The 26,201-nt window shown below is 43.9% G+C and overlaps 10 protein-coding genes across 10 annotated transcripts; 5 read left to right on the top strand and 5 right to left on the bottom strand.

The window, feature by feature from the left end:
- Nucleotides 1-1,096: 1,096 nt before the first annotated feature.
- On the bottom strand, nucleotides 1,097-4,820 carry EAE98_009577 (uncharacterized protein). Its single transcript, XM_038957198.1, has 3 exons — nucleotides 3,531-4,820; nucleotides 2,344-3,479; nucleotides 1,097-2,289 (listed from the first exon to the last, which is right to left on the bottom strand). The coding sequence occupies exons 1-3, from the start codon at nucleotides 4,633-4,635 to the stop codon at nucleotides 1,144-1,146; spliced, it is 3,387 nt and encodes a 1,128-aa protein (XP_038806391.1). The 5' UTR covers nucleotides 4,636-4,820; the 3' UTR covers nucleotides 1,097-1,143.
- Nucleotides 4,821-5,417: 597 nt separating this feature from the next.
- EAE98_009576 (uncharacterized protein) lies at nucleotides 5,418-6,180 on the top strand (the record flags this gene model as incomplete). Its single annotated transcript, XM_038957197.1, has 2 exons — nucleotides 5,418-5,442; nucleotides 5,579-6,180. 2 exons carry the CDS (start codon nucleotides 5,418-5,420, stop codon nucleotides 6,178-6,180), a joined length of 627 nt encoding a protein of 208 aa, XP_038806390.1.
- Nucleotides 6,181-6,534: 354 nt separating this feature from the next.
- On the bottom strand, nucleotides 6,535-7,491 carry EAE98_009575 (uncharacterized protein; the record flags this gene model as incomplete). The annotated part of the gene is made up of 1 exon (XM_038957196.1): nucleotides 6,535-7,491. The coding sequence occupies one exon, from the start codon at nucleotides 7,489-7,491 to the stop codon at nucleotides 6,535-6,537; it is 957 nt and encodes a 318-aa protein (XP_038806389.1).
- A 949-nt stretch (nucleotides 7,492-8,440) lies between these two features.
- EAE98_009574 (uncharacterized protein) lies at nucleotides 8,441-9,802 on the bottom strand (the record flags this gene model as incomplete). Its single annotated transcript, XM_038957195.1, has 1 exon — nucleotides 8,441-9,802. The coding sequence occupies one exon, from the start codon at nucleotides 9,800-9,802 to the stop codon at nucleotides 8,441-8,443; it is 1,362 nt and encodes a 453-aa protein (XP_038806388.1).
- A 2,330-nt stretch (nucleotides 9,803-12,132) lies between these two features.
- EAE98_009573 (uncharacterized protein) lies at nucleotides 12,133-14,103 on the top strand (the record flags this gene model as incomplete). The annotated part of the gene is made up of 2 exons (XM_038957194.1): nucleotides 12,133-13,748; nucleotides 13,803-14,103. 2 exons carry the CDS (start codon nucleotides 12,133-12,135, stop codon nucleotides 14,101-14,103), a joined length of 1,917 nt encoding a protein of 638 aa, XP_038806387.1.
- Nucleotides 14,104-15,069: 966 nt separating this feature from the next.
- On the top strand, nucleotides 15,070-16,183 carry EAE98_009572 (uncharacterized protein; the record flags this gene model as incomplete). Its single annotated transcript, XM_038957193.1, has 3 exons — nucleotides 15,070-15,322; nucleotides 15,485-15,632; nucleotides 15,682-16,183. 3 exons carry the CDS (start codon nucleotides 15,070-15,072, stop codon nucleotides 16,181-16,183), a joined length of 903 nt encoding a protein of 300 aa, XP_038806386.1.
- Nucleotides 16,184-16,514: 331 nt separating this feature from the next.
- Nucleotides 16,515-18,313, bottom strand: EAE98_009571 (uncharacterized protein). Its single transcript, XM_038957192.1, has 3 exons — nucleotides 17,738-18,313; nucleotides 17,174-17,365; nucleotides 16,515-16,987 (listed from the first exon to the last, which is right to left on the bottom strand). The coding sequence occupies exons 1-3, from the start codon at nucleotides 17,747-17,749 to the stop codon at nucleotides 16,844-16,846; spliced, it is 348 nt and encodes a 115-aa protein (XP_038806385.1). The 5' UTR covers nucleotides 17,750-18,313; the 3' UTR covers nucleotides 16,515-16,843.
- A 199-nt stretch (nucleotides 18,314-18,512) lies between these two features.
- On the top strand, nucleotides 18,513-20,555 carry EAE98_009570 (uncharacterized protein). The gene is made up of 3 exons (XM_038957191.1): nucleotides 18,513-18,915; nucleotides 19,012-19,401; nucleotides 19,450-20,555. The coding sequence occupies exons 1-3, from the start codon at nucleotides 18,892-18,894 to the stop codon at nucleotides 20,044-20,046; spliced, it is 1,011 nt and encodes a 336-aa protein (XP_038806384.1). The 5' UTR covers nucleotides 18,513-18,891; the 3' UTR covers nucleotides 20,047-20,555.
- A 1,677-nt stretch (nucleotides 20,556-22,232) lies between these two features.
- Nucleotides 22,233-24,646, bottom strand: EAE98_009569 (uncharacterized protein; the record flags this gene model as incomplete). Its single annotated transcript, XM_038957190.1, has 3 exons — nucleotides 22,233-24,378; nucleotides 24,429-24,576; nucleotides 24,634-24,646. The coding sequence occupies 3 exons, from the start codon at nucleotides 24,644-24,646 to the stop codon at nucleotides 22,233-22,235; spliced, it is 2,307 nt and encodes a 768-aa protein (XP_038806383.1).
- A 562-nt stretch (nucleotides 24,647-25,208) lies between these two features.
- On the top strand, nucleotides 25,209-25,923 carry EAE98_009568 (uncharacterized protein; the record flags this gene model as incomplete). The annotated part of the gene is made up of 4 exons (XM_038957189.1): nucleotides 25,209-25,380; nucleotides 25,436-25,523; nucleotides 25,584-25,717; nucleotides 25,772-25,923. The coding sequence occupies 4 exons, from the start codon at nucleotides 25,209-25,211 to the stop codon at nucleotides 25,921-25,923; spliced, it is 546 nt and encodes a 181-aa protein (XP_038806382.1).
- Between the last annotated feature and the right edge of the window lie 278 nt (nucleotides 25,924-26,201).

Genomic DNA, 26,201 nt, shown 5'->3' with positions numbered 1-26,201 from the left:
CCATCCCATCCCATTCATCCCATTCTATCTCATCCCATCCCATCCCATCCCATCCCATCCCATCCAATTCACCACACATACACACATATACACAACACTTCCAAACCCAACCAACCAACCAACCATCCAAATAAACAAACAAACAAACAAATGAATATACATAACCAGCAAGAAAAGAGTTTAATCATCCATCTAATCACATCCATTCTTTATTCTTTATTAAAAAAATAAATAAATGAATATCAAATATCACACTTGTTTAAGCGAGAATTGTTTATCCCCTTCCATTCCCTTCCCTTCCGTACGTGCCTGTCCTTGCAGGCCCAAGTACTCCTAGTTTACTATACTATATCATGCCATTACATACCTAGTACTTAACCCAATTCAACTCTACCTATCAAATTCAAAACCAAAACACAAAACGCAAGACACAAAAAGCACCAAAAAAACACATCATGCAATGAGAGAGAAAAAAAAAGAGTGATAAATCTTAATACATATAACACGAACTAATTAACTGAATTGCTCTGCTCTACTCCGCTCCGCTCTGCTCTGCTCTGCTCCGCTCTGCTCTTCTCCGCTCGAGATACTCGAGATACTCGGCGCGCTCTCTTAAAAATTCATCATGGTGATATCAAAGTTTCCCACTCCACCCTACCCTATCCTATCCTATCCCATCCCATCCCATCCATATCCTACCCAGATGATCATCTCCAGTGTGGAGCCAGCTGGTACCGTTGGAAAAACGACCGCCCATCCGCCCATCCATCCCTTTCCCATATGTACGAGTATACTGAGTTTCTATCTTTCTGCTATCATACCGCCCGTCCATTCCGATCCATGATGCGAGATGCTTGCTGCTCGGGTTGTTTTTCTGTGAGTGGTTTCAACCAGCGAGCACACTTCACATTTCACTCTTGTCTTTCCCGTGTTCCTTTACTTTCTTCGATCTGATTCGAAGAAAAATATAGGATCGTGAATGTGTACATCCCATCATATCCATCCCATTCAATTCTACTCTCCCCCTCCCAGAAATAGCCACCCAACACCACCGCCATGCATACGCAAAGCCCAATACAACCAACCAACCAACCACCCACCCAAAAACTTTTATATAGCCCACCCTCCCCTCACACATCCCCATTACCTCTCCCCAATACTCTCCGGGCTCATTGGAATCGTCGCCCCATCATCTTTTTCCACCGGACTATTCCCATCCATGCTCTCCTCCACGCTCCCCGCATTTCCATTTGGCAATCCTGACTTGCCCTTCTCACTCTTACCCTTCTGTGGACTTCCACTCCCACCCGTCTTAATCGACAATTGTGAATCGACCGCTGATCCATTATCCAATTTCTTCTTCTTCTTCGCATTACCACTCTGTTCTTTAAGAGGTCTCTTTCTCGGACTTGTAATTTTACCCGTCGGACCCAGACGTGGCCGAGTGGGTTTTTGTTTCCCAGTCAGTTCCTCGTCTTCTAGTAGCGGTTCATCATCATTCGCATGTAACTTAGCGAGGAAGAAGTTCTTGACCAGTCCAATTTGACTAGTGATGCTTTCCTTTGTGATAGGTGGTAAAGGTTCGAGTTGTGCGAAAATTTCGGCTTGGGGCGCTGCAGCGGTGGGTCCTTGGTATGCGCTACGAACTCTCGTATGGAGGAGATGGAGTGGTACGCCAAGACTTGTCATTGAGAATTCACTATCCAAACCAAGGGCCTTGAAACCAAAGTAATCTTCGCCAAGTTCTGCTGCAAAGTCACCACCGACAAATTGTTCACTGCCTTCGTTGAATGCACCGGATCCATCCTGACTATTATCTTGCAGAGCGGGTCTGAGCAGATCTGTAAGATGAGCCTTCATGCGTTCATGCATGACCGAAAGTTTGGTTCCGAGACGCTCAACATCATCTTTAACGTAGCTTTCCAAGGCTTCTATATCCATACCATTTTCACCCAAACTATGCAAGACGACTTCTTCGTTGGTATAACGTTCTTGCCATTTACTTCCAGTGCCAGGTGCAGCAGGGACTTTATGCGCTTCTCGATAAACACCAAAGGTTTTGACAATTTTGCCAAAGAAGTCTCCGGCAATATCAGTTATAACATCCAACGCAGACGGTTGCAATTCTTCAAATCCAGCATGATAGCAAAGCTTGGCGACAGATCGTTGCATTGCAGCCCTACAAACCCAAGAAGACATGATAGGACCATCATCTGAAGTGACATGTGGTTCGATATCTGTTTCTACGAAGGGCTCAGGCTCATACTTGGGGAATTGATTGTTGTACATCTGCATGGAAAATTAGTAAAATTCAATCTCTCGCCAAAGCCATCTCAATCTTACCTGCGCCTGCAACTGCATTTGCTTTATAACACCAATCTTGGAACACAGCTTTCTCGTTTCTTGCATTTGCTTCATATTGGCCTCAACTTTGCCAGTCAAGAAACTTTTCGGTGCGGTAAAATGTCCAGCAGGTACCATTCGAAGAAATTCTCCCGACTGTTCAACCAGATTACCATCCGCATCTTCCACCCACTGTAATCTCGGGTTGATATCTGGAATGGCTGATAGCGGATCGTAATAATCCGGCAAAAACTGTTCTTCTTCGCCCTCCATACCTTCGGCAAGAGTCTCTGCGCCCTGTTTCGCTTTTTTATCTTCAATGGCGCCTTCGACATTCGAGCCATTGGGATCATCCAGTTTCCGTTGGCGCAGCCACCTTCTCATCCCGGCTTTGCTTCGTAGAAGAGCAGGCTCATCTGGATTCAACTTATCACCTTTGAACAATCGGTTTCGATCTTTAGCGACCATGGCACGATTTTTCTTGGTGACCTGCTTCCAGATTTTATACTCTTCATCTTCATAGATATTTTCTGCCGCAAATCCTTGCATGCCCATGCCATTGATTGAAGGGGCATCAATATCCATACCATCACCCTGACTAGCGACACCATTCATGCCGCCAGGGGTTACTGAACCACCCGGAATCGGAGTAGAAAAGCCATTCTGACTACCGTCCACTTCCGAGCCATCCTGGTTGAGGTTCCCAAGAACACCATTGAGTTGAATGGCAGGTTTTTGATCGATGCCCGGGGTGCTTTCTTCACGCCTGGAAGTATTCTTCCGTGCCTTGCCATGCCCCTTTACACCTCGACCGCCTTCACCCCGACCTCTAGAAGACATAATAGGTTCGTCATCACTTTCATCAGCATCATCCCCTCCGTTTTGTTTGCGACGTTCCTCTGCTTCTACTTCTGCTCGAGGTCGAATGACAAGATCTGGAATCAAGGGTATAAGTTTCGCTGCCTCTTTCCTCATACTTTCCGCGTTTCTTCGTAAAGGATGTTTATCTGCGCCATTGTAGTTCAAGCAATTCTCCCATATCAAGTCGAGATCGGCAACAAATTCACTCTTCGATCTGTACTGGTGCGTCTTCAACTTCTTAGTCATTGTGCCGAGGTCCATAGGGTGCTTGATAACTATTTCAGGTCAGCGGCAAAGTTCACTCATGTATGAGCCATGGAAATTACCATTGTAATAATCAGGAGCCTCGCGCTTATTCACTCTGACAAGAAAAGGAGCCGAGTATTCTGTCATAGCCTTGAGCTCACTCAAAACCTTATCCGCAGCCTCGTACAATTCTTCCTGGTTGACATTGTCCTCACTGGCCCATTTACTTCTATTCTTACGAACCTCATTGATCAAGGCTCTCAACTCTAGATCCGTAGCTTGGACCCTGTCACGCTTGGCGTCGATGCGAGCAAAGAGATTCTTCAACGTCAAACTCGATGCGCCCATCTCGGCACTGGCCAGGGAGCTATGTTGTTCGGCTTGTCGATTATTGGCAGGTCCAGCATTGCCATTATTGTCCATTTCCGCGTCGGTCTGCCTTTCGGATTCCTCCAGCCGCTGCTGTTCCAGCATGGCAATCCGATCATTCTCCAATGTATAGAATATGGTATTGAAGCTGCGCTTGGCAGCATCCTCGACGGCCTTCTTCTCCTCTTCCAATTTCTTGCGCGCATCTTCAGAAGTTTTAGGCTGGTCGCTCGCCGCATCATCTTTATTTTGTTCCGCGTGCTTTGAGGGGGATAAGTCAGATTGGATGGGGGAACTCCCCGACTTCGAAGGCGACAACAACGCATTCGCGCTCCTGGCCTTTGAGGGGGAATCTTGCTGTTCATCCTCGTCATCCTCATCATCATCATCATAATTGTCTTCGTCTATAGCGCGCGCCGCTTTCTTTGGTGGTTGTGCTTGCTTGGCCGGTTCAATGGCGGTTGCATCCTCGACCAATTGTGTATTTTGTGTCGAGACATCATGATCTTCATTGGCATCTGCAGGAGAATCTCCACCGCCAAACAATCCCGCCAACCTTGCCTCGCTGCGGCGATATAATTCTTTAAATCTTGTCCTTTGACTTTCCTCCTCCTGTACGTTGGCCGAGTCAGCCATTGTGGCATCGAATATACTTGGAGTATGCGATCGCGGAGGAGTGTTGTTTTTATTTTGGTAAGTCTTTTGGGAATGAATTACATTCGATGAGGAAGGTGACCATGATGTGCCATTTGTGATGGAAGAGTTGTGTCCGGATACCCCAGAGCGAGACAAAAGTCCCCTCTCTCCGCCGCCCATAACGTCAAATCTCTACGTCGCGACAAACCGTCTTAGAGTTGTCGCCTTTTCGTGATTTAAATTGGATTCGATATTGTGCGCATCTTTGTATTAGATTTGCGCAAAATATTGATTAATTTATGGCGTTGATGTTGATGGTTTGATGAAGTTCTTGAGATGAGGTTAGATTTGGTGGTTGTAGGACGTTGTCTGTGATTCCCTTACCTAGAAATCTAGCACTCGTAGTGTATTGAAAAGACAATGAATTGAGCAACATTTGGACCATCATTTCCTCATGGATTCCATGTTCTCACTCCTGGAATATCTTCAAAATTCGTATAGAATTACAATACATCACAATTTACAAACATAAATATATACATTTCAATTATCTATCTATTTTCCCATGTACAGGTCGAATTAAACATCACCTCGTACTGAATCTCCATATTCAACATTGAAGATATTGGTCCGTGCAAGAATTTTGATAGGTGCACCGAGTAGACTGACTAACCATTGGAAAGAAATTGAACCTCAGGTGTGATTTCGAGCTGCAGCCAACCCACATGGGAGATGGAGAAGGAATCTGCAAGTTGCCAGGTTTAACCAGAAGCTCTGAACTCTTTTTGAACACAAGAAGAGAGAGCTTGTCTCAACAGAATACCCAAGGAAAACCAACCATCTCCAGACCTCCAATCCTCATACAAATTAGTTATTAAAAGCTAGCAGTGATGCTTTTTTAAACTCAAGGAAATCCAATTCACGACAAAAGCAAAGAAACAGGCTCGAGGAGTTTCAAGAAAATGCGCATAAGGCTGCCCTTTGCAGGTAAATCATGCTTTAGCTCCCCCTCCTAGTTCCATGTCCTCCCCTCCTTCTCCACACCATACCATACCATCCTATCCATAATCCCTTCCCCATGTCCCCAGAGATCTCCCAAACTAACACAATCTTGTCACGACAGGAGCATTCCTGTTCCTTCTCCTACTCGCCGGTTATGCAGGTTTAACATCCATCCAAGTCGACGCAGTCATTAACGACAAAGTCCTGCACACCACAACCTTCTTCATCCTCACCGTCGTCTTCTATTGGATCCTCGATACCAGTCGTCGAAGAAACCTCAACTTCACTTTAATAATCTGCACCGGGATCCTTGGAGTCGGCTCCGAATTCCTCCAGGGTTTCTTGCCCAATGGTAGAACCTTTGATTTCTACGACATTGTCGCCAATATCGTAGGTTCGCTCGCGGGCGTCGCACTGTGTAGTTGGTATCATTTGCGGATGTTAGAGCGTAAGAGATTGGCAAAGACGTATCATGTTGTACCCGGAGATGAAGAGCAAGATTTGGAATTGGGGGAGGGAGTGGGAGCACAGGAGAGTGGTGTGGCCGCGGCATCGAGGACACTCGATGAAGAAGTGGATAATTGGGATGAGAATATGGAAGATGCGTGGGATGAGGATGAGCAAGCAGACGTTGTGGACAGTGTCGAGGGCGAAGGGTTGAAGACGCCAAGTGCCAGCAGCACTGGTGAAGTCGACGGAGACCCAAAGAAAAGGGCAGTTTAAGTTAACTTGCTATGAATGACGTTACGGATATGATTGGCTACAACGTAGTTTTATGAAGGAACGAAATTAAAACCTTCCTTAACGACGAAATATGTTAGGTAATGGGATGTATATTAGATGATATTTCATGCGAAAAAGGAAGACACAGTGGAAGAGATATAAGCAACTGGCACAAGTGCTCATACCAAGTTCTCTGATTCAACCATTCTGAAATACCATCCACAATTAGTGAGTGTGGGAGAGCCTATCGACCAGAAACCCCTAGTACAGACGCATGATATTGAACACACGCAGCACATCATACCCTTCTCCCATCACAAACTCTCACAACCCCATAATACATTACAACCTTCATTAAAAAATATCACCCATGAATGCACATGCGGCTCCCACATCATGGATGTGAAAAATACACTTTGAAGGCGCCACCGGTTGAGGCGATGAGAAATCATCCGACGGAGGCACGAAGCTCCCTTGTCTAATAACATCCATCCAATTCGACACATCGCTCCACAATTCCGGATGACCAGATACCATCATCCAGGCCTGTTTCTCTGAAAAATCTCTCATGGCTAAAAGGCTAATCGCCAATGAGCGTGACACGAACAAACGAAGTTTGGAACCGTCATCCGTATCCAGATAGATCAAATGTGCGTATTCTTCGTCGAACGTCAATTCATCGTGCATTGCACAATTTGTGATGAGAACGGTCATGGTGTAATCCATTAGTTCTTGGAGTTCGTATTCATCTGCGAGACAATACAGGATGATGCGAGTCCGAAAGGGGATAAGGCCCTCTTCGATGGCCAAAGGTGCGTACGCCCCGTCGTGAATCCAGTCGAGAAACAGAGCAAAGGAAGTGGGTTCTTTATCGGGAAGATTCATATGCCTGAGCTCGGGGCTCAGCGTGAAAAGGCCTTCGAAGTATTTGACTTTGGCACGAAGAAGGTCTTTCTGGGCTTCAAAGGTACGACGATTGTATGGAACATTGCCAACGTATAGTCTAATTACGGCATCACGACCAATGAGACGCGCCCGTTTATTCCCCCGTTCAACCCAATATTGCCGCCCCTTCTCATGTATGTCCTTTGAAGATTCTACGGTGGCATGCTTTTCTTCTGGGTCATGTCCTTCCTCCAATGGCGACATATTATTGATATCATCGAAGGGTGCCATTCCCTCTAACGGTGCCATGCCGCCCTCTCCATCAATCACCGAGTCAGCCCTCATCTTATTTTTCCACCTCTTCGTCGATTCCTTCCTCTCCCGCCCCACATATTCTATTTCCTCGCCTTCCTGTTTGACCTTCATTGGTCGCGGTTGTGTGTGTGTGGCAGTTTTATGAACTTCAAAGCCAAAGCTGTTGCGATGAACATGGAGTCCTAATACCAGGTAACCGAACCAGACTAGATAACAACAAGATACCTGTTATACCAAATTCCAGAAATATCCTAAAACGACCTACTGACTTCCAGTCAAAACGAAGTGATGCTCAGCGAATAACAATAAACACGATTTCTAGCAATACAATGTTGATCTCTAAAACAAGATGAATTAGTATTCAGTGAAGCATGCGAGAAGAGACAAAATCAGAAACCAAAACCAAGATCGAGCAGCGCAGAGCATTGAAGAATTAATGGATGTACTTAGGACTAGAAATTTTGTTAAAAGAGAAAACCAGAAATTAGGGCAGAAGGCTTGAGGTAATGAAGAGATATATGAAGTTAAGAAAGAGATGTGAAACTCCCCTACTTTTAAAATTGGAAAGCGCGACTACTTGACATGGCGGTTTATGTTATGAAATCCTACTAGCGAGACTCTTGCTGAGAGCCGATCCTGTCATAATAGTTTACGATTGATGGTATGTAATGGAGTGAGATGATAGAACCTTTTGATGCAAAAGCTTGAAAATTGGTACCAATTCGCTTTAACTTGCTTGTGGATTTTCAAAACCATAGTATTCGGGCTTTCTATTTCTTAGCCTATTCGTTCTCCCGGAATCTGGCCATGCAACGAATCTTCTACTCAAACTTGAACATCGTACCATAAAATTCTGCTCTGGGCTGATAGAATGGGTATACATTTTTGTGGGCGTTTGGACATTGAAATGATGTTTTTGCAAATAATAGGCAGATGGGTTTAACACAATCACCTTGATTGCGAATCGTCATCATATCATGATATAAAAACTCATGCTGATTTCCAAGGATCTTTTGTACACATCATAAACATTAGGCCAAAGATCATTTCTCATAATTCATCAATCAGCTTTCCATATATGTCCACCACCTTTCTGCCAAAGCCATAAAGCTTCTATCGCGTAGGCTTTGCTGCCTTGGTGTCCTCCCTCAGTATTAGCAGCTTCCTCGAGAGTCTGAATAACTTTGCCCTCTTCCACGATTCTCCAAAGACCCTTTGGCATCTCAGTACCTGGATCTCCCCACTCGCCTCTGCCGAGCCTGTATAGAAATCTCCCCAGAGTTTGGAATGCAATACACCTTTGGGCTGGAAACGCAGAGCGAGCCAATCTTGCTAATTCCGGAATTGTATACCCAGCAGCTTCGGGAGCCTCACCATGATGATGTAGCCCTTTGGTAATTGGCATGGCTCTTGCAATTCTCGGCGGCAACAAACCCCCTCTAAAATCAAATCGAAGGGCTGAAGCTGCCAAAGCTTCCGCTGCTGGATAATAAGGAGATTCTTGGTCTGCTACCGAACCGTGTGTAGGTATTGGTGCCATCCAAGCGAGCTTTGAAGGATCAGCTGGAAGAGACGGATAATATTTCTGATGTAGGTTCTCGAGAAACGAAGGGTCGTTTGGGTCTAAGTCTGGAACAGCGGAAGCGGTTGGGAAGTGTATAGACGGTTGAGGAAGTTCAGGGACGCTCGAAGCAGGCTCTGATGCTGGTTTTAGATCTATGGGTTTTGCCGGTTCTTCATCTTCTTCAAATCTCACAGACTTTTGAGGCGCGACTGGCTTTCCTTCTGGTTTAGGTGCAGGGGTGGCTTCATCTTTGTTTTCCGGAGGTATAGTTATGTTCTCATCATTCTTTAGAGATTGAGTCAAAGATGGGGGATCGATTCCCGTATCTCCACGTCCGTCATCAAAATTGGCTCTCTTCAAAAGTCGTTGGATCAAAGAAGGATCTAAAGTTGCGAGTAAGTCTTCTTGTTCTTGCTCAATTTCTTCCTTTGACATGGAAGCTATTCTCATTTTATTCTCCTCATCTATTCTTTTCCTTTCCTTTTCGATACTGAAATCGTCCTCCTGAGTAGCTGCCGTCTCTGCGCCTGTTGGACGTCCCTGAGCAGGTGGAACTCCGAAAGCATTGGGAGAATCTGCTACCGCTGCATTTGGAACGTCTGCCACCGAATCGTTTGCGTTACCCGCCCTTTGTTTTTTGAATGCCGATACTCGTATTCTTTTTTTATGCTCGGGAAAGCCTGTTGCTGAGGTTTTTAATTGAGGAGCGGTTGGTGGTTTTGTAGAACGTTCTTTGATATCTGCGACGAAGGGAGAGGTAAATGAGGGGGTATTGTTCGATGGAATAGTTGAACTTGATTCGATTTCATCCTCATCATCGGAAAGATTTACAGTAAATCTCTCACCACGAAACTCCATGTTTAGTATATGTTTGCACAAAGTACCTAGGTCGTAGTTTTGTAGTCTTTTTGTTTAGGTTGTGGGGAAATTAAGATCCGTATGCAAGGCTGCTAGGATATCAAAAACGTGAGCCTCTAAGGAAAAAAATAAGGTTATGCGCTAACTCATATCCGACTAGCTGCATTTCACAAACATTTATTTCGGGAAGCCATCAGACGTCGAGCAACGATTGACAACATCTCGATGGAAAACAATATCAATTGTAGGTATTGTTACATTTTGGCTCGAGGTTTATGCATGTTAATAATATACGGACATGATTGCCAATATTAGGTAGATACCTAGACAGGTAATATATACATATATATATATATATATCCTCAGATGAATCCAAATGTTTATCAACCACGACACGAACATTTATTATAAAGGGGAAGATTGAACTGAAGTAGATTCTGGTACTGGATTTGCCGAAAATGGAGAGATGTCTTTTAGAAGCGGAACTGCACATACGGCTGCACAGCACACACGGAGATGTTATCTGATGTTTCCGTTGGATATAACTGGGTATAAAATCACATGCATTATTAGTTTTCAACATCATCCCCCCCCTTGTCAGTTTACAGAGGTAGAGTCGAGACTAGAGTAGAGAGACTGGGGTGGTGAGAGTCAGTCAGTCGTATTGTTGGAAAAACGGATAATTATATTTAGCACTAGTAGTATTCTTCAAGCTAACAATAAGGGAGAAGTGATTTATCGAATACCTAGTACTCGTAGACTCGTAGTACTTCTTCCTTTCTTTCTTTCTTCCTTCCTTTCTTTCCTTCTCTCTCTCTCTTTCCTACAGCCGTATTCTTTCCTACATCCGTATTCTTATTTATACTTTATAATTACCGAGTACCTACCTAGTTACCAAATAAATAGCCTTGTCTTATGTAAGCCTTTGCCCCCTTTAGCCCTGGTCTTGTTTCGTCTATCGTCTATTCTCATCCATCAGACCCTCCATCGTAGCTTGGAGAAGGAGATATTCTTCTACGGCTTCTCTTTTCCCTGGCTCCTGGTCAGACCAATCGCGTTGCCGAGGGACCTACAGCTCACAGGACTATTTTAATTGCTTCGAAGATCCGCAATGGAACACACCACCCACTCCGAACACATACCCCCATGTCCACCAGCCAAATGTCAAGCCAAGCCCCATATGCCCAGACCAGGTCGTACCAATTGATGGAAGTGAAGGTGGAGGGTGGGTAGGGAAAAAGCAAAGAAATCGAAACCGAAAAGGCTTACTTATTATTATTTTGCTAGTACTACGGCATTTTGGACCAACTAGCGTGGGCAATCTCTCTCTCTCTCTCTCTTGGGTCTTGCTCTCTTGGTCTCTTGGTCTCTGGCTCTCTTGCTCTCTTGCGCTCTCTCATCTCAAGTCATCAGTCAGTCAGTTAGTCAGTTAGTCAGTCACTCAGTCACTCAGTCACTCAGTCACTCAGTCACTCAGTCACTCAGTCACTCAGTCAGTCAAGTCAGTAGTCAATCAATCCCTCCATTCATCAGTCCATGTTCCGGCAACCGTTCTTTCCCAATCCAATTCCCACTTCCCTTTCCCTTTCCCTTTCCCTTTCCCTTTCCTTTCCTTTCCTTGCCTTGCCTTCCCTTGCCCTTCTGTGCCTTTGCCTTTACCTTTCTCTTTCCCTTTGCCTTTCCCTTTGCCCTCTCCCACCCCCTCCTCTTTCCCTTCCGTACCGTACTATTAAATGGCGTCTGTGAATAATGGGAAATGTCGCTTGTATTGAATTAAATCCAAAACGTAGTAATGATCAAAGTACAAGAAGTCGAAAATCCCCCTCTCCTCAATCTCCATATCTAAACACCTTTTCAACACTTTTCTTCAACCCAAACCCTTCTTCTCATTTACACTTGACAATTTATACAAGTTCAAATAATCATTCAATCCATTTCATCAATCATTTTGGTCTTTCTATCAATCACCGCCTCAAAATAATCCCATTAGATACCGATGAGTCTCAACGATCTGTTCCTCTATCAATCACTTTAAACTCAACTCGCTTCCTCTCAACAACAGCCATTTTTCATTTTTCTCACCCTCGTCTCAAAATTGAAGCTATTCAGAAGTTCCGCAACGCTTTCGTACCACAACCGTTACCGCCAACAACAATCACGGGTGACATCCAAATCACACCAAAATCCACAAATTCGTAATTGAAAGACGTACACTTCTCCAGAGATTAATAGATGGTGTTTATTCCACATTTAAATCCCCAAATCAAATAATTTGAGTGTATTTGTCCAAAATGTCAAATGCTCATAATGTTCGCGGGGTTTCACCACCAATGGGTTCCAACAACAGCAATTCCGATTTATCATCCCCACCAAGATCCAGTCCCGAGATAGATGACATACAAATTCGTTATGATTCCAATAGCATCACCGTCAACCCATCGAATGGCGCCGCTTCAACTTCAGAAAAGCCAACCCGAAAGAAGGCGGTTAGAAAATCCAGACCAAAGGCCGGTGATGCTAGTTCGGCCACCAATACCGACGCTCCAAAACCTAAAAGGGTACGCAAACCAAGAGACCCTAATGCTCCTCCTTCTGCACGATCACGAAAGCCAAAGGCTACACCTTCCGAAAATACCAATGGGGGAGAATCATCACGACAAACAAAGATTACTGATGCTCCTGGCATGCATTTGAGCGATGTTAGCTTCAGTGCTCCTGCAACCCCACCAGTACAGAACGCTATGATTGCCAATTCGGGTCAAAGTGAGGTTATTCCCAAATCTTTCTTCAATTCCGCCCCACCTCAACCAAAACCTCAAGTTCCTCCGCCGCAACAAGCACCGCAACAAATCAGTCAACCTCAGTCACATGTGGCAATACCACAACCACAACCACAAAGTGCTGTCCGTACTAGCGGTCAAAATTATGATCCTATCAGATCTAATTATGATCCTGTTCGAGAAACTCTCGTCAGTCACCACTCGTACAATAATTCTCAAGGATCACCAATTCCACCTCAAGTCACCAATCGCGCCAGTGCATCCCCTTCCATCGCCAGTCTTGTCGACCCTCCCAATCAGCCATTGACCTCGCCATCGGCTCATTCATTTTTAATGCATCAACAACGTCAACAAGACGGACATACTTCCTTACCTGCCTCCCCAATTGTTAACAGGTTAGGATTATCATCAATGTCTGAGACAAATAGTCCTCGGCCCTTTGCACCCACCCCAACATTAACATCACAACCAATGCCCGCCCCAACACCACCTACTGCTCCAATCGTTTTAGCGCAAAAGGAACCTCAAGTTTCTAACGGTAATTTGAATAAGAAAATCGCAACCAACGGAGTTTCAGGAACATCCACACCGAAGCCACCGGCAAAGGGCAAGGAGAAGGAGAAAGAAAAAGATATTCTTCTTACCCCACCGCCACTTCCTGGTTCGGGCCTGATGGGACTCGGAGGTAATGATGGTACGGAGACGCGTGCCCCTACAATTGTTCTTGACATCCCCTTGAATGGTGATGTAAACATATATGTCAATTTTGCTCGCACGGCCGAGGAGAAATATGGTTGGGATGCCTTACACCCCCGATTGGCAGCTCAACGTGATCGGCTCGCAAGGGTTGCAGCAGCAGGTGCAGCCTTGGAGAGAAATGGCTCCAACAAGGAGAGTGGTGATGAAATGTCACTGGATTCTGAAGGAGAGGGTAGTAATGTTGAGATGGGCGGAATGAGTGATGGGCGAGTAGGTACTGATAGCGGTACAAGAAAGACTAAAGCTGCTCCTAAGAGAAAAACTAAGGAGGATGAATACGACAAGGACGATGGTTTTGTTGATGATTCGGAGATGATTTGGGAGGAACAAGCTGCCGCTGTAAACGATGGCTTCTTCGTATATTCTGGTCCTCTCGTTCGAGAGGGTGAGAAACCAACACTCGAGAGGTATGTGCCACAAACCGTTGATGAAACCCAATGCAGGACTAATTCGTTACATAGGGGTGAGGGTCCAGCAAAGAAGCCTCGAGTTCGGAAACCAAAAGCCGCCACTGGCGAGAAAGCCACCACAAGCCGTGTTAGTACGGGTGGTAAAGCTGCTGCTACATCAAGCGGAGCCGGTTCTCGTGGTGGAAACACAGCAGCACGTAAAGCTCGTATCACGAAAGCTGATCGTGCACGCATGGAGCAAGAGAAACTTGAGCGAGAGCAGATGGGTTCCATGGCTGGTATGCCCGGAGGATACAATACCATACAACTTGCACCGAGTTTGGGTGGAACACCCATGGTTTTTAATCAGTAAGGTCAATCAATCAATGGGATGGGTGGCATTTGGCTGGGATCAATGGACGAGCATATATTTTTTGTAGAGTTTTTTGTTCTTGAAAACATCACCTCCTTGTATTGGTGGAAATGGTTAACTTACCAAGGCGTTGGGGAGGGCGGATCGAAATGCATATGGAGTATTGGGTTGGGGTTTCAATCCACGCGCATACAATCCTGGTTGTACATTAGACTGCCTATCTTTGCATGAGTAAACAGTTCTATACCTTTTAACTGTACGATTATATTGCAGAACAAGAATTTCAGATGTTATAATATTCATTTTGCTGTGCACTTGAGATCTGACGGGTTGTTGATTTGATTTTGGTAACCAGGAGAGCTTAGGCGGGCAGACTAAAGCGGCAAGCATATAATATGTCGGTATGTAGGTAGGTACTCACCTCACACCTAGAATGTGAAGCCAAAGATACAAGTCAATGTCATGGGATATATGAAGATGAGTTTACCTATAAGATGGAGATAGACCTCAGCATTGAATTTACTTCTACATTCTACTGCTAGACCAGTATTCATAACACTATTGCTAGGCACTACCAAATGAACCCAGCAGATCCCATTATCAGTCAATTTATCAATCGATAACAAAAATACCCCTCGCTAAAAGCGGCCAGCACCGAGCATCGGTTTCAACAATATGATATGATTGCATCACAATCCCCCAGTAAAATATCGTAAACACAGGCACAAAAAAGTATTTCCCGCCCGCTTGAATCCCTGTTGATACCTACCTAGTACCTAGTGATAGCTCTTCTTGTTCTCCTCGAACAGACTCCAACTTTCTATTCCGCAATTCACATTCGCCATTGTTATTGTTATTGTCACTGTCACTGTCACTGTCACTGTCATTGTCACTGTCACTGTCATATACATCCAACTTCCCATCCATCCACGCACGCCGTCCTCCTGCGCCACACACCTCCTCAGCATGGCCTCCACCACGGCCGCCGTCCCGGAAAAACCTAAACAGAGACCCTCTGCGCTGCGCAGCATCATTGCCGGGAGCACCGCCGGCGCCGTCGAAATCGCCATCACGTACCCGTTTGAATTTGCAAAGACCCGGACGCAGCTGAATCGAAGATTGCCCGAGAGCGGGAAGCTTCCGTGGCCGAAATTTGGGAGCGCGTGGTATGCCGGGTGTACGACGCTGATTATTGGGAATTCGTTGAAGGCGGGGATTAGTATGTTTTTTTTGTTTTGTTTTTTGGGCTGTCTTTGGGACCTTGGAATTGGGATTGGGATTGGGATTGGGATTTGCTTTGGGTGAGAGGGAGGGGGATTGATAATGTGGGAGAGGTGTGGGTTTGAATGAATTAATGAATGCTAATCTCAATCGCAAATAGGATTCGTCGCATTCGATCAATATAAAGCACTACTCCAAGACGCCGATGGAAAGATTTCCGGGCCCAGAACTGTAATTGCTGGCTTTGGAGCTGGTGTTACGGAGAGTTTATTAGCAGTCACGCCTTTCGAAAGTATCAAAACTACTTTGTAAACCCCCCTCTCCTCCCTAAACAAAATAAAATCTCACACCCCCCAGAATCGACGACCGCAAATCCGCCAAACCCCGTCTTCGAGGCTTTCTCCACGCCGTCCCCATCATCGCCCGCGAAAGAGGCCTGCGCGGATTCTTCCAAGGTTTCGTCCCCACCACCGCCCGTCAATCTGCCAATTCCGCTGTCCGCTTCGGCTCCTACACTTCGCTGCGTCAGCTCGCGCAATCCTATACCGCGCCCGGGGAAAAACTGGGCGCTTTGTCTACCTTTGGAATCGGGGGATTGGCAGGTATCATCACGGTTTATGTGACGCAGCCGCTGGATACGGTGAAGACGCGCATGCAGAGTATAGAGGCGAGAACGCTGTATAAGAATAGTTTCCACTGCGCGAGCTTGATTGCGAAGAACGAGGGCCTGTTTACGTTTTGGAGTGGGGCTTTGCCGAGATTGGGCAGGTTGATACTGAGTGGTGGGATTGTGTTTACGATGTATGAACAGAGTATTGAGTTGATGGGGAGAGTGGATCCGAATGGTCGATATATTTAGGGGAAGGCATTGTGAAGGGGAGGGAAAGGGAAGATGCATTTTTTGGGGCACACAGTGCAGAATCGACAGGCCTCGTAGAATTCCGTGATATACCTCGAGGGTACCAACTTTGCAGTGGAATGATAGCTTGCAGGTTTGGATATCTGGGGTTGTAGTCTCGGTAGGAGGAATGGAGTGATGAGCTGTGTGCTTTGTATGTGTACTTACTGTCCAGAGCAGGAGTTGCGATTGCTCTTCCCTTCCTTACTCTTGGGCACATGGAAATGAAGAATGGCAAGGAAAACAAGAAAGAAAGAGCTTGGTAGCTAGCTAGCTAGAGATTCAGAGTTTCAAGGCTCGAGTGAGTAAGTATCCTTCAATGAATGTATTATGATTCCCCAATGTATCTACAACCCCTCTATTTACCGAGTGATACACGCACGCACTTATGCAATCTTCTCTTCATCCTTTCATTTCTAGACATCTTTTACTCATCAAACTCATGAATCAATCAAACTTACTCAACGCCTACGATAGTATTTACCATAATCCATTCCATTCATTCCATTCCATTCCCTACCTATTTATAAATACATCCCAATTTCCCTTTTTGTTTCTTTCTTTCATTCTCCCTTTCATCATTATCACACGTGTAATGTAATGCAATGCAAGGTAAACCTCTCATTGGAATCGCAAAGCTCCCTTCCATCTGTTCACCTGCTGTTGGAACCAACTCCTGTTAGGGGCCTCTTCGAGCTCTTTCACTAGATCGTCGTAGTATGTTGGGTTGCTGGCGGGTTTGAGGGTTTTGCTTGTGAGGGGGTACTAGATTGAGAGGGGGGTGTATTAGTTGGGGGGTTTGCTGTTGTTTGGCTTCTTCCTTGTTTTTTTTTTTATTTTTGCTTTTTGGTGGGAAATGGAATTGAATGTAGTAGAGCATGCTCTGGCGTCTATTTCCTCGGTCTCTGAGAGTAGAATAGAATAGAATAGAATAGAATAAATCAAACATACCTTTCCCAAATACCGATTCTCCACCAAACTATACAGTGCGTTTACCTGACCGAGCTCTTTCTTTTCGTTGAAGTTTCCAGCGGCAGATATGCGCTCGAGGCGGCGACGGATGGCGTCTTGGAATTGGGCCTCGGGACGGAGGGCATCTTTGGGCCAGCGGGAGAGGGCGCGGAGGTAGTGGCGGGTGGCGGGCTGGAGGGGGAGGGGGTGTTAGTTGGGTTGTTTGGGTTGGGTTGGGAGGGGAGGAGGGGAACAGGAGGGAAGAGGGGAGAACAAGACAGGGAGGCGTTGAGGATAATGAGGATATAGCTTATGCAGAGTCAGAGGTTCAAATATTCCCATTGCATAATTACTCTATCCCATCCCATTCAATTCAATTCAATTCAATTCATCTCATCTCATGACATGAAGATCTAGACTTCTAGCCCCAGCGAGCAACATCTCAATGTAACTCGCCCCCAACACAAGTTCAAGGATTTTGATTTCCCAAACCCCACCACCAACCACCATCGACATCAAAGACCAAAACAAAAAGTCAAAAGGTTAACGAAAGCCCAAACTTACCGATTGCGACATAATGTTTTCAACAAATGAAATCCTCTCGTACAAACTATTCACACAGAAGGAATCGACAGGGCAGGGAAGGTTTTGGAAGTCGTTGAATTGGAGGGGGAGAAATAAAATGGATTTTCAATGCAGATTATATTATGGATGTGATGGATAGATGGCTACTGGATATGTGGGTGGTAGGTACAGTATGCGGTCATGACTTTGGGAGAATGCTGAAATGGAATGGAATGAATGATGCTTCTAGGGCGAGCTAGAGCCTAGAGAGGAATGAGAGATGGTGAGTTTTACCTATTAGTGGGTGCATGTTTGTTATGCGCGAGATGCGGTGCGAGATTAGAGATTGTTAACTAACGGGTGGTGCGGTGCTGCTATATTTGGATGTTAGAGATTTGAGGGGGGGTGTGGATAGTTGGTATGGGCGGATGGGATGAGGTGTGTGGTTAGTAAGTAGATAGATATCGTATGGGAGAAGTGATTGATGCGAGAATTGAGTGCAGGTGTGCAGGTGATTTGGGGGGCATGATTTGTAAGAGATCATATTGAGGCACGGGGTCAGAGATGGATGTGATTTCTCTTCTCGGAAGGAATGAATGAAGGAATGATATCTATCTATGTATGAAGTAGTTGTAATATTAATTATAAAACATATAGACGATCGTATATACATTTACTAAATATTTCCATATACTTCTATTCTAAACTTATGATAATAAATCCCATTGTCTATCCCCTTATTAATCACAAAAGCCGTTTACCAGTCCTTGTTCCTTACTGCGCCTTTTCAAGGTTTCCATATAAAATATCAATGATTTCTAGCGAATGAATGTGTGGCGCTACAGACTTAATTATGTTATTATTACGAGTATACTAAATAAGAGTGAGTACCCGTGGACTACCTAACAATATTATAACCCATCTCATATCTCAAACAAAGCCGAAAGGACCATCCTTCTCCACGACCTCTTACTTCTACTCGTACTTCTTCTTCCTTTAAATCTCCTGACGCTTCATACAAACCACCTTTTTCCTTTTCTCCCTTCCACCTGCTTCACGACCTACGCCTTTTTCCTTCCAACCCTTTACATTCATTCTGGTTCCTTGGTCTTTTTTCTTTTCTGTCTTATTCGAATACCCAAATCAATTTCAAGATGAGTTCGCAACGATATGAGAGGGTGCGTAATCCCCACCTAATCCGCGCCACGATTCCTGTAGTGGATGCTATGGTTATAATTCAAAATGAGAATACATACTAATACATTCTACAATAGGTATCTGCGAACGATGAAGATACCCCTCCGACACCTACATCCCCTCCGCCATCCTTCCGATCGCGAGGCTCCTCTCCTTCTTCACGACATCACGTAGCGCCCGTCGACCAAAATCTAGCGGATACTTTTGATGATGGATCTGATGATGAGGATAACGATGGAGATGATAGACAACGATTAATGCGTGGAAATCCTTCTTCGTCAACGGAGAGATTGAATGAGACGACGAGCGATGATCGACCAACTACTCAGAGAACAGTAACCGTCGTGCCGACATTTGTACCGCCAACAGGTGGAAGGGTTTATGGCGGTGGTTCGGGATCTGATGGTGTTTTTGCGAATCTAAGTGCTAAGCCTGAGAGAGGCGAGAAACAAGAAGAACATCCTCCTGTATGTATACATGTTATTGTGTTGTGAACTTGTACTAACGAAATACAGACGTACGAACAAGCAGCCGCAGATGCCGCACCACCGTACTGGGAAACCACCATTCTCGCTCCCGGACTTGGTGGACTAGATGAAGTATACGTCGAGGGTCTTCCAGTTGGCTCTTTATTCTCTTTTATCTGGAACGCCATGATATCCATGTCTTTCCAACTCGTTGGTTTTCTCCTCACATATCTATTACATACCACTCACGCCGCCAAAAATGGATCCCGTGCCGGTCTCGGAATTACGCTTATTCAATATGGTTTCTATATGAAAGGAACAAATAATGTCGTTACGCCACCTTCAGGGGGAAATGATGCATCATATGCTCAACCTCCCGATCCAAACTCTCATGATTTCGACCCCGATAAGGTTAATGCGGCTGCTACTGCAGGAATGGATTCGGGAAGTGGAGGAATTGGTGACATCGCTAGTAATGAATGGTTTGCGTATGCATTGATGATTGTTGGATGGTTCATCTTGATTAGAGCGTTTAGCGATTTCATCAGAGCGAGGAGACATGAGCAATTGGTGTTACAAAGCCCGGATCGTGGACTACCAGTTCCTATTATTGCGACTGGAGAGGAGAGCGAGACTATTGTTTAGGGATAGATAAATGGATAGGGTTGAATGGGGATATGGACAACTGGAATGATAGGGAAGATATTCTTCACACGTAAAGTAAAGCATAGAAGCTTACCCGGAGTTTATATGGACAGGCTAGGCTAGGATGGATTCAAGAGATTATGGATGGGAGATAGGGAAGGGATCACTTTGAAAAAGAATTCCTGGCAGGGTTACTACAACTTTTTTTTTTTACTTTTTTAAATATCATCTGGTTGGACAAGCGGGCGTTAGATAATCTCATTTTCCCTTTTCTTTGTCTTGTATTGTGGTATGGTTTTTTTGCTACAGCTTGCTTGTATCGATCGATATACTGGTGTAGGCTGGTGGCTGGCTTGCTGAGGAGTGTGAAGAAGATTGAGGAGTAGATGATGGATTCAGTTGAGATTGAGATATATTGATGAATATGTGGGATTTGTATACAATTACAATTACAATTACAATTGCAATTGCAATTACTCGAGTACAATTATCAAATTTAAAGATCTAAAGATTCCAAGCTGTGATTAAGTAAGTCTCGATCATGTAATCTTCCAAAGGTTACCTGTGTATACTTGAGTATATATACATATAATATATATTTGAGTATCCCCTAGACCGCCAACTTAGGACTCCTTTGTGGTCCGTGCGCTGAGTAAGAACATCAATAACCTCATAAATAGTATTATAAATAAAAATACTTATATTTAGAATTAAAGATTTAAATTTCTTAAATAAATGATAATAAATATATGAAGTTTATTCCTATATGTTTTTAATTAAAAAAAAATTGATTGAAAACTTTTATAAATATTATTATATTTTACTTCTCAAAATAAGAGAACTTTAGATGTGATTTATAAATAATTTATAATAATAATAAGATATCAATTCAAAAATTCAATATTTATTCAAAAGTTGAAGATGTATATAAGATTATATAGAAATATAACGAATGTACTATTTATTTTTATTACAATCATAACTGGTTGATATTTATTATAAAAAAACGTTTCAAAATAATGAGATCTCTCTAAATCCTGATGATTTAATTGGTCAGTATGACCCTATATATACAAGGAGTCCTAAATTAATAGTCTAGGGGATATATATACACATATACATCTACATCTACATCTACATCTATATATCTTGAAAGCAGAAAGTTGAAAGTTGAGACTCTCGTTCCAGATCCAAATCCGTATTCAAATCCAATTCCAACTCTATATTCAAATTCAAATTCAAATTCAAATTCAAATTCAAATTTAAATTCAAATTCAAATTCAAATCCAACTCTAATAATAAGGCCCTACTTATTCCAAAATCTTTCTTCAGGACCAAAATATCAAAATACTAATATCTTTCACTGGGTACTAGATAACATTTATCTAACTTTTATATATATACACTCATATACTCACACACTCACTCACTTACTCATTCACTCACTCGCTTATTAGACAACCAGACAACCAGGAAACTAATCACCTGCACCTCATGATGATAAATTCTCGCCGAATCGAGGAACCATAGATACCTACTAGGTAGATGCGATATCTACAAGGCTCACTGGAGATATAGATTTTGCGGATTTTCACTCACTACCTAGAGAGATGTTCTTGAAGCTAACCGGGACTTGAGCCAGAGAAACAAAAAAATATGGTGACAGCACAACATATTGCTCCCAATCATTGTGACCTCACAGTGCGTTTTCAAATGCATATCTAAATCAACCATAAATATATCATTCCGAATTATCGGTTCTCATTCCAATCCTAGTCAATACTAACCCTAACCATAACTAATAGCCTTATTCGAGGCTCAAAAACAAGAGCAACAGGATATCATTTTTGCCTTCATCTATTTTCTCATCTCTCTCTTCTCACTTGTAATGAGAAACACACAATGAATCTTTCTCGTAGCTTTCTATTACTCCCAACACCAAACACTCTTTTTTTATCCCTCCCATGCCACAATTTCGGAATTAATCCTTCGCTCCAAACTCCATAATATAGTAAATCTAACAGTAACAATTAATCCAATAATGTGCGCTCTTCTGCTACCTGTAGTATGCGTATCGATCAGGTTCTTCGGTGTTTTACTGGTAGCATTGTCGGTATATTCGTATCTTTTCGTGTTGTAGGGTCGTAGTATTGTTCATCATTTCCGTGTAGGTCTCCTCAGCATCCTTAACCAGCATATACAAATCGTCCCAAATGGAGGCCGAAACTCTTACTTTGTCCCTCTTCGATAGGTGACAATAGCTCATCCTCTCCCTCGCTGTCTGGTATGATCATATCCTCACTACCCTTTGAATTCAAAGCAGCCTCCTCAATCGCATCAGCTGGGGGCAATGGAATGGATGCCGGGTTAACGTCTGCCAGTTTTGATTTACCGTTTTTGCTGTTTTCGGGAGAAGAGAGACCGGTTGTCCCACGAAGAAAGGCAATGGGACCAGCAGCAAGCATAGGAGTCATTGGTGGGGTTGGTGGTAAGTTGAAGCGGTTGTGTGCGGCAGCACCTAATCGCTGGAGAGGTGTGAGAACAGATCTAGTAGCGGTGGCAAGGGGTTTCTTTGCAGCTGCAGTGGTTAACTTTGTTGAAACAGGAATCTTCGATTGGAACTGAGCAGAAGAGGAAGGTGGAGTTGAGAGACCTTGGTTGAAAACGGTCTTTGGCGTTCTCAGAGTCGAAGCATCAAAAGAATACCTGCTTTTCAGACTTGAAAACGGGATGGAAGATTCAGGGATCGGAGATGGAGGTTGCTCAGATGAATTCCTACTGGAGGTCGAAGATTCGAGGCTAGGGACCGTATCCTGGGAGTCTTCAGTCCGATCGTGCTCGGTTAACGTACTTGTTCTTTGCTGTGAGCCAAGAGTAGATTTGAATGAAGCCTCTCTGAAGATTTCGATCTTAGGCTGCTTTTTCGTCAAGTAATTATCGACATCTGGAATGCTCATCATCGCTTCCTCAATGGAGTCATCCGAGAAGATGGTAATATCTTCCTTCTGTTTATTATTTTTCTTGGAGACCTTGCTAACACTTGGACTATCATCCTCAAATCCATCTGCAAAGAAACGGCTACGACCAAGTTCCACTTTTTGGCCAGTTCCTGGTGTTTGGAGAATGGAGTCATCTTCACATAGACGAGCACGCTTTTGTGGGCGAGACTCTGTGGGCGAAGACACTCTTCTTCCAGTCGAAACGGATCTTTGAGAAGTGGGGTGAGGAGGTAATTGAGGTTCGAGATCGGTGGTAGCTCGTTGCAAATGAGGGCGGACTGGTTCAGCAACCCATGAGCTAGGGTTGCGAGAAAGAACCTCCTGTTGACTACGAGAATGTGTAAAGGAATTGATATCCAGTTCCGCAAGAGGAGTCCGCTTGGCTTTAAAATATGTCTCGATTGAAACACCCTTCTTGAGATCGCTTGTGGATACAGATCTCTTCGAAGCCATAAAAGGATTTGCCATCTTGCTTCTGCGCCCAATGACAATAGGTTGCTTGGTGATAGGATTCAAATCGCCTTTCGCAACTCCTTGGGCAATTTCTGGTAAAACGTCGTGCCCAATAAATTGGGTTTGATCTTCCGTAAGTGGAAGATCAGGTTGGGTATGGAGCACTAAGGTGAGAGATTGGGGACAGAAAACTCTTTGATGTAAAAAGGTGAATTCGGCTTGATAAAAAGATTCCAGGTAATTTTTCGGCACGTGAAATTTTCCGTCAAATTGAATCATACGCAGAACTTTTTCGATCGTCTTATGCTTCCGAACCAGCCGATAGGCTGTCTTTAGCCCCATGTTGCTCATACTAGGCAAATAATCGCAGCCACTTAGAATTGCCATTCTTCGAAATTCGGCGTCAGACCAGCCCGTCAGGTTTACATCTTTGCAAGCACAGAAATCGGCCTTGTTGACCTCGATACAATTTCCATACTGGTCCAACTTGGTAAGAAGACATTTAGCCCCGAATACTAGAAGATCAGAGTCCTCGGATAATATTCCATCGATTATGCCTTTTCGCTCCAGGTAGACCATTTGGGCATCGGCTTCATATGGAGCTACAACATATTGTACTCCCATCTCCTTCAACTCATCAATAACATGGCGGGCCATCTCGGGAGTCACATCGACTGCCTTTTGGAATTCCAGATATGCTTGGGAAGTCTTTCCAGCATTCAATAACTCTTGCCCAAGTCGTTTACTATCCTTCCGACGCTTTTCTCTGTCCCTTTCTGTCGCAGCTTTACTTGGCAAGTAATCGCCATCGAATATCAAGTAAGGAGTGACGCCGAAATGGAGCAGCATTCGTACCCGGTGCATACAATACTCAACATATCTGCTTTTTGGGTTAGTAATTTCTTCCTAGGTTTGTCTCGGTCTCCATACTTTCTTGTTGGCTTTCCCATAGCAAGATCCATAGCACATGATACAGTTCCACGATGAAGCCAGCCATAAGCGTCCACCCCGAGGGTTTTGCCATCGAACTTCTTCAAATTACATGGCTTTTGTATGGACTTGAGCAAAGGGAGAAGACCTATAAGTGGTTAACATAAGAAAACTTGTAGAAATCATCAATGAATTATATACATACCATTGATCCCCATCTTGACGATAACGTTAGTAACACAAAACAAACGGATCAATAGAGGGAGATTCGAGGAATCATTAGACCATTAACCATGAATTGGATGTCGGAGGGTGGCGAGCAAAGGATGAAACGAATGTATAAGTCAAGACATGAATAAGGGGAAGGGGATACTATTACTTATAAGTGTTCAATGGTCGTTGAAGTTGTCGTAGGTTGTTGTGAAGATGTCGATAAGACGTCGATACCAAAGTTCGAAGTCTAAAATGTCCATCCACTTAAACCTGCATGATAGAAAGAACGCGTGTGGAAGGCGCGTCGAACACCAAGGAACTTCCTTTGGCTTCACTACGGCAACCGTGAAATTGATTGGCGGCGCACCCTTTATTTTGCAGGCTCGCAGGTGAGTCTGTGACCTCATATCCCTGCTAGCTTAAAAATTATCAAGCGGGGAATTTTTGCGATAAAGATTCCGATATGGAAAAAAAGTTCAAGAACCGAGTATCGACAACTACATATACCTGCAGACCATCAGAAATTCCATTTTAATATACTTCGATCAATCAATTGCAACCTTCACGATGCCAAAAAGTCTTAAGAAAACATCGAAGCATATCTCGAAGAAGAGAGGAGGTGAAGTTACAGCTTTACACGAAGGATCTCGGGATTCCATGAGTTTGAGAAGAGCAGGAGGAAGAGATGATAAATTAGAAAGAATGGCTGCTGAGAGAAAGAGACACAATCGTCCCATGTGTATGTACTTCATCCGATGTGTGCAAGCTTCAATTCAACTAACATATTATCATAGTGGAGCGAGCTCTTTATTTCCAAAATGCCATAAAAGAAAATGGAGTGAAGCCACTCGAGCTCGATGCGATTCATAGTCTCATAAAAACGTAATGCGGTCCCTAAACAACCATCCTTCAACGCTTTTCGTCTAACCACAATATATCCAGTTTCGTACACCAGAACGATGAAGAGCTTAATGCTATAAAGAAAGAGCGTCGTCCTGGACGACCTGCGAGTACAAGGGAGGACCTCTTGAAAATCAAAATTGCAGCCGACGAGAAAGAATACGAAAATGGATTCTGTTCGTCAATACTCTACCCGAGGGACTTTCAAGTCAACGACTAACAATATACAGATCTACCAGACCTCACTGATTCGGATAATGTAATGGCTTTTGCGCTATGGGAAAAATCCACCTGGTCATATCTTAACACCTTGAAATGGGTGCGCTTGTCGAGCAGTGGACATATTCAAGAGACTAAATTCCCACCCAAAGGATCTTCATGATTGAGTTAAGCAGAACTGGCGGCGTTAGTGGAGTTTATATCAATACCCAAAATTGCGGGAGCAAATTGCGGATGATATGGTTTGGACGATATTGTTGTTATTTGTGCTATGGAGTTTGCATGTTTGCATGTTTGAAACTTTGAATAGAGTTGAGATATTCAACAAATCTACAAATAACGAACTTAAAATAATAAAATACATTTCTAGCACATAGGGAGTAGTAACTAACACCTAAAAAGCCAATCAAATTAATTCTCTGTCTGAAAATACATTCGTGA

Source organism: Botrytis deweyae, assembly GCF_014898535.1.
Source record: "Botrytis deweyae strain B1 chromosome Unknown BDEW_029, whole genome shotgun sequence".
NCBI lineage: Eukaryota > Fungi > Ascomycota > Leotiomycetes > Helotiales > Sclerotiniaceae > Botrytis > Botrytis deweyae.
Note: the sequence above shows the minus strand (reverse complement) of the source record. Positions and strands in the feature narration are given on the sequence as shown.